Below are 6,545 nucleotides of genomic sequence, written 5' to 3' on the forward strand. Positions count from 1 at the left end.
GAACATCCTGTGCGAGTTTCAGGTCACATGATCAAGGTCAAAGGTCATGTAGGGTCAAAGAACTTTGGCCACGTTGGGGGTATTTGTTGAATTGCCATCATATCTCTATAAGTGTATTGGTCTAGTTCATAAAACGTGGAAATAAGAGTAACCAAGTATCACTGAACATCTTGTGCGAGTTATAGTAGTTTTCAAAATCAGCACTGCTGCTATATTGAATCGCGTGATGCAGGTGAGACGGCCAGAGGCATTCCACTTGTTCACCTTATCAAGTATTCTGTCCATTGCACGCAAAAGCATTCATTATTTAATAGGGTCCATGTAAATAGGTAAACTTTCTTAATTTGAAGCAAGTTTTCAGACCATATTATGGAAAACATGTGTTGCGTACTGGTACTTCTTCTAACGGGGCGTTGCAAGAAACTTGCAATCAATCGCAAGTCTATTTTTGTTCCCAAAATCAAGCATATGCCGTACAATTAATTAGAAATTTGCGATTGATTGCTAATCTCCTCCATTAAACAAGGAGTGTAATCTGATTGGCTAAAGTTAAAAGTGATCAATCAACTGCAAAATTACTACAGAATATTTGCGATTGATTGCAAATATTTTCTTGCAACTGAACCCTAAAAAGAACTGGGCAATTTGAGATGCATTTTGGCCTGTATGTGCTAGGTTTTAACTTGTGTGATCATATGCGAAAAGAAACTCTTATTACGGTTTCTACATGTATCTGTCTTATTTTTATGATTTTATATTTCAGGCACGGGTAATGTACTCAAGGTCCAGCATCTTCTGCACATCTGCAGTGAACACATCGAAGATGAAGAGGGAGAGGAAAAGGAGAAGAAAGATGACAAGAAGAAGGAGGAGAAGAAATCGGACGATGGCCCAGTAGATCACACGTCACATCAAGCCGTTGCAGTGCTCGGCATCGCTCTGATAGCCATGGGGGAGGAGATTGGTTCTGAGATGGCGTTGAGGGCTTTTGGGCATCTAGTAAGTTGTTCAATACCAATTGCCAGTAGTGGTAGTAATTTCAAAATGAGCCCATGCATAGTCAAATCAAATGACCATCTAAATTTCTGTTTTGCATGAATAAAAAAATATTTTCGGCTGAAATTCATCTGCATTGAATCTTACAGTATCTAGGGGGTTTTTGTCTCACCTGCATAGCAGAGTGAGACTATAGGCGCCGCTTTTCCGACGGCGACGGCGGCGGCGACGGCGGCGGCGACGGCGGCGGCGGCGGCGACGGCGGCGTCAACACCAAATCTTAACCTGAGGTTAAGTTTTTGAAATGACAGCATAACTTAGAAAGTATATGGACCTAGTTCATGAAACTTGGCCATAAGGTTAATCAAGTATTACTGAACATCCTGCCTGAGTTTCATGTCACATGACCAAGGTCAAAGGTCATTTAGGGTCAATGAACTTAGACCATGTTGGGGGAATCAACATCAAAATCTTAACCTAAGGTTAAGTTTTTGAAATGTCATCATAACTTAGAAAATATATGGACCTAGCTCATGAAACTTATACATAAGGTTAATCAAGTATCACTAAACATCCTGCATGAGTTTCACGTCACATGACCAAGGTCAAAGGTCATTTAGGGTCAATGAACTTTGGCCGAATTGGGGGTATCTGTTGAATTACCATCTTAACTTTGAAAGTTTATGGATCTGATTCATGAAACTTGGACATAATAGTAATCAAGTATTACTGAACATCCTGTGCAAGTTTCAGGTCACATGATCAAGGTCAAAGGTCATTTAGGGTCAATGAACTTTGGCCAAATTGGGGTATTTGTTGAATTACAGCCATAAATTTGAAAGTGTGTTGGTCTAGTTCATAAAACTTGGACATAATAGTAATCAAGTATCACTGAACATCCTGTGCGAGTTTCAGGTCACATGATCAAGGTCAAAGGTCATGTAAGGTCAAAGAACTTTGGCCACGTTGGGGGTATTTGTTGAATTGCCATCATATCTCTATAAGTGTATTGGTCTAGTTCATAAAACGTGGAAATAAGAGTAACCAAGTATCACTGAACATCTTGTGCGAGTTATAGTAGTTTTCAAAATCAGCACTGCTGCTATATTGAATCGCGTGATGCAGGTGAGACGGCCAGAGGCATTCCACTTGTTTTATAATAAAATTGATATATAATCAGAAATCTTCAGATCTGCTCTTTCCATCATAAATTTAAGCTACTCCTTCCTTTTTCCCAGATCTTGTAACCCGAGCTCGGCTGTTACAACTATGAGTGTTCTTTTTCTTTTCAGTTACGGTATGGTGAGCCCGTCATCAGGCGATCTGTCCCGCTTGGTCTTGCTATGCTCTCTGTGTCCAACCCTCAACTACAGATCCTTGATACGCTCAGCAAATTCTCCCACGACCCCGACAACGAGGTCGCTCACAATGCAATCTACGCTATGGGTATCGTCGGAGCAGGTAAGTCCTTCACCTATGTTAGCACTATTAATGTTATCTATTACGCTCTTTGTACATAGCTTGATATGTCAAATGACGTCTCTAAGGAATTTACAGATATAATATTTCCCTGGTCATTGGATCCTGGCTCGCACTCAATGTATGCACTTTGTCCACTCCTTGGGGAACATTCCAACAGAGCTATTCAAAATCTAAGGACAATTTTTTTTTTTTTAGCTTTGATTGCTAGATACTTTGATGTCAGGCACACATTTTTTATTCCGCTTCACACAACTGGGCCCCGTCTTACAAAGATTGATCCCATCAATCGTAACTCTGGAAATCCATCAATGTCATAATTTTTATCAAAGGAAATTTGAACAGTATCCTTTGTAAACAAAGAGAAACACACAGAATTTTCAAGAAAACACTGACTGCATCAAAGATAGAAAATATTTTGAACAAACATGCATAATAGATGTTGACCTTGCTGGCCGTCCATAGTTGTGATTGACCGGATCAATCGCAACTTTTTGTAAGAGGGGCCCCTGGTCTTAATGATTATCTTTTCTTGCTGTAGGAACCAACAATGCCCGTCTAGCTGCCATGCTTCGTCAGCTGGCCCAGTACCACGCCAAGGACCCCTCCAATCTCTTCATGGTCCGTCTAGCTCAGGGTCTAACCCACTTGGCCAAGGGCACCCTGACCCTCTCACCCTACCACAGCGATAGGCAGCTGCTCAATCAAGTGGCCCTCGGAGGTGTACTGGCTACCACACTAGCATTCCTGGATGTCAAGAACAGTAAGTCACATGAGAGATCACATGGCTTGTCACATGATCACAGCATATCTGTTGACCCTGTAAACATAGAAATGAAGATTATAAAAGGATTTGTGAGGTTACTGTGATGTTGATAATGATGAGGATGATTTTGATGATAATGATGATGATGGTGATGATGACGATGATGATAATGATGATGATGATGACAACGTTGACAGTAATCATGGTTTTGATCATCGTCAATATAAAATTCGACTGAAAACCATTTATGACATAACTGCTTAATTGTTTTCTATAATATCAATGATTATTTTTTTTTATCAGCAATTTTGAGCAAGTCTCACTACCTTGTTTATGGCCTTGTCACTGCAATGAGACCGAGAATGCTTGTAACATTCGATGAAGAACTCAGACCTCTTCCTGTGCAAGTCAGAGTAGGACAGGTAAGCAGACCCTGTTTTATAAAACTTGTTAGCTTATAAGTCTCATGCTTTAGTTATAAGCTACCGAAATGTTGCCTTTTGATTGGTCAAGAGCAAATATTCATAGAGAATGCTTGTAACATTTGATGAATAACTCAAGACCACTTCCTGTGTAATTTAGAGGGGGACAGGCAAGTAGAGCATGTTTCATGAAATTTGTTATTGATTGTAAGTTTCAGGCTTGCCAAGTTCGTGATATCATTTGTTACTTAGACTGTTTTGAAGGCTCGTAAGAAGAGGTAGTGTGGAGAGAAAGCTCATTATTCAGATAAGACTAAGGCAAATGAGTTTTGTGGGGCAAATAATTGGAAGGGACGGTCTTGAAAATTTAGTATTGACGGGGAAGCAGACCTGCCAACCAGTACGTTTTTGCAACCAAAATTCGGCAGTACGTTTTTTCTTTGAAAAAAATCATCTCTATTTGTCTCTCTTTCATAAAACGTACACAAATATGGTTATAAGATCAATGTAATTTCAGGTAACTTTTTTTTTTTTTCAATAATTTTGTAAAAACCGGGGTGAGATATACACAAGTTTCAATGGGTTTTTTTTTTCATCTGCAAGAGCAGTGCGCATTTTAGCTTGCATGCAGCTTGAGCGCTGTGATGGGCGAGTGCGCCAAGCATTTTATTATGAATTACACTTTTTTGGGGAAAAATACAAAATATTTATCTCACACGGTAAAAATACTGATTTTTTGGTCAAAATACTGATTTTGGGGGATAAGAATACTGAAAATGCAAAATACAACTTGGCAGCTCTGGGGAAGACAGAGGGAAAGAGGGGTAGAGGAAGGAGACGGATGAATTGGATGACCAGCCTGAATGCATGGATTACAAAGATAGGTGTGGGTCAACGGGAGGTGGAGCTGATTGTAACGGCTAGGAACAGAGATTTGTGGCAGGCCATGATCACCTACGTCACGATAAATCTGCCGCTCAAAATTTTTCGAACGCGTCGCTCGCTGACTTTTACTTTCAAGTCTTGCGCAACTTTTGAGACAAAAATTTTGAACCCCGGGTACACGGTTCCGAAATTACGCAACATTTCGTAAGTGCATGCAGACCCAAAATTGCTCAAAAACATGAATTTGTGTGCAAATAGTGTTTTTAGCCAAAATTCATAAAATCCATCATTATATTTCCCTTTACTGCTTAAAATCTATTAATTTTATCTTGTTTATGGTCTAAATAATGTCCCCGACAATTTCCATTGAAAAAACAATAAAAAACAAAAAGTCGAAAAACAGAGAAATACATAAGATATTTAGAAAACAATTTAATATATGTGTTGTTGATATTTTTGAAAAATAAATTTGATCAGATGCCTATAAAGAGTATGTGAAACAAAAATTTGCATTTTGGGGTAATTATTTTATTACTTCGAGCTAACTTGTGATCTTATGCATAAATTAGCATAATTAATGAGCAATGAGATTTTTTGCGTAATTTGATGTTTAAGTTTTGTAGATAATGCCATGGGTAACGCGCACGCCAATTTTCGTCGCGATCGCGCTATCGACGGCCGAGATCACCCCCCCCCCCCCCCAGTCTTCTTAGGCGTCGAAATAGCCCAGTCTATTTACGGTTAATGTGCACTATGCTAAGTTTTGAGGAATTCAATTACATCATGATTTTTTTTATCATTTGTTATTTTCAGTCTGTTGATGTAGTTGGTCAGGCAGGTAAGCCTAAAACCATCACAGGATTCCAGACACATACCACACCGGTACTGCTAGCCTACGGAGAGAGAGCTGAGCTTGCTACGGAAGAATGTATCCTTTTATCAATTAATTTCAAACAGTCAACTCTAAATTGTAATAATAGTGGTGTGAATTCATCATCATAATTATCATCATTACCATCATAATCATCATCACCATCATAATCATCATCAACATTAACATCATCTTCATCATAACCATCGTCATCATCATCATAATCATTACCACCATCATTATTATCATCATCATTGTTGATCTTCATAACATTTACAAATTGCATACTGTATTAATAGTATAAGACAAATGATGAAACAATAGATCACATTATCAGGAATTCTGAATTGTTGCAATGTTCACGCAATACACTGTAGATAGTTGGGGAGAACTTAAAAATCCATATTTCTATACTCATGAAAGGAATATTCCTCTTTGCAGAAGAAATAAATAATAAGAGAAATAGAATATGAAAGAAAAATAGATAAAGATTCAGAAAGAAAGAGAGATAGCCGGATAGAGAGAAAGGGGAAAAGAGCAAGAAAAGTTGACGAAAACAAATATAAGCAGACCCAAATATAAGCAGAGTAAGGAGATAAATGCAAGCAGGCTGTGACAAAATCATGAAATCATTTGTGTTTTGCAATTGAAGTCATTCATCTTTAAATTTTACTTAAAATCATTATTTGAAGGAAATATCATCTCATGAAATCACCTTCCTATAATACCGGATGAGGAGCCGTGGTGTAGTGTTTCTGACTCTCGCTTTGTAAACAGAGGGTCGTGTGTTCGAATCCCACCGAGGTCTGGCGTCCTTTGGCAAGGCGTTAATCCACAGTTTGCCACTCTCGACTCGGGTGCTAAATGGGTATCCGGTAGGATGTGAAAGTCATAGTAGCTTGTCCAGTACTGTGTGCGCCTCGCCTGCGACTGACTGGAATACTCCCCAGGGAGTGGAGGATGTGCATACATTGTGTGCAGGAATGACTGATTGAATCCGATGACCGCGGTAATAATATATCTATAAAGCGCTTTAATAGACACATCGTTCCAATGTATCAAGCGCGATATTAAAGCGGATCATTATTATTACTGCTCTAATCCTTAACTAATGCCATTTCTCCAG

General features: G+C 38.9%; 1 protein-coding gene across 2 annotated transcripts in view; it reads left to right on the plus strand.

Moving 5' to 3' along the window:
* Positions 1-6,545, plus strand: part of LOC129263275 (26S proteasome non-ATPase regulatory subunit 2-like) — a 28,926-nt gene that overhangs the window by 20,572 nt on the left and 1,809 nt on the right. For both annotated transcript variants that reach the window (XR_010293912.1, XM_064101059.1), the window contains exons 15-19: positions 764-999; positions 2,289-2,457; positions 3,017-3,238; positions 3,545-3,663; positions 5,362-5,476. Coding sequence is in view for 1 of the 2 variants with exons in the window: in XM_064101059.1 (XP_063957129.1) it covers positions 764-999; positions 2,289-2,457; positions 3,017-3,238; positions 3,545-3,663; positions 5,362-5,476 (861 nt within the window). In the remaining variant the exon portion in view is untranslated. The remainder of the gene's footprint in view (positions 1-763; positions 1,000-2,288; positions 2,458-3,016; positions 3,239-3,544; positions 3,664-5,361; positions 5,477-6,545) is intronic.

This window comes from Lytechinus pictus, chromosome 6 (genome assembly GCF_037042905.1).
Source record: "Lytechinus pictus isolate F3 Inbred chromosome 6, Lp3.0, whole genome shotgun sequence".
Lineage (NCBI taxonomy): Eukaryota > Metazoa > Echinodermata > Echinoidea > Temnopleuroida > Toxopneustidae > Lytechinus > Lytechinus pictus.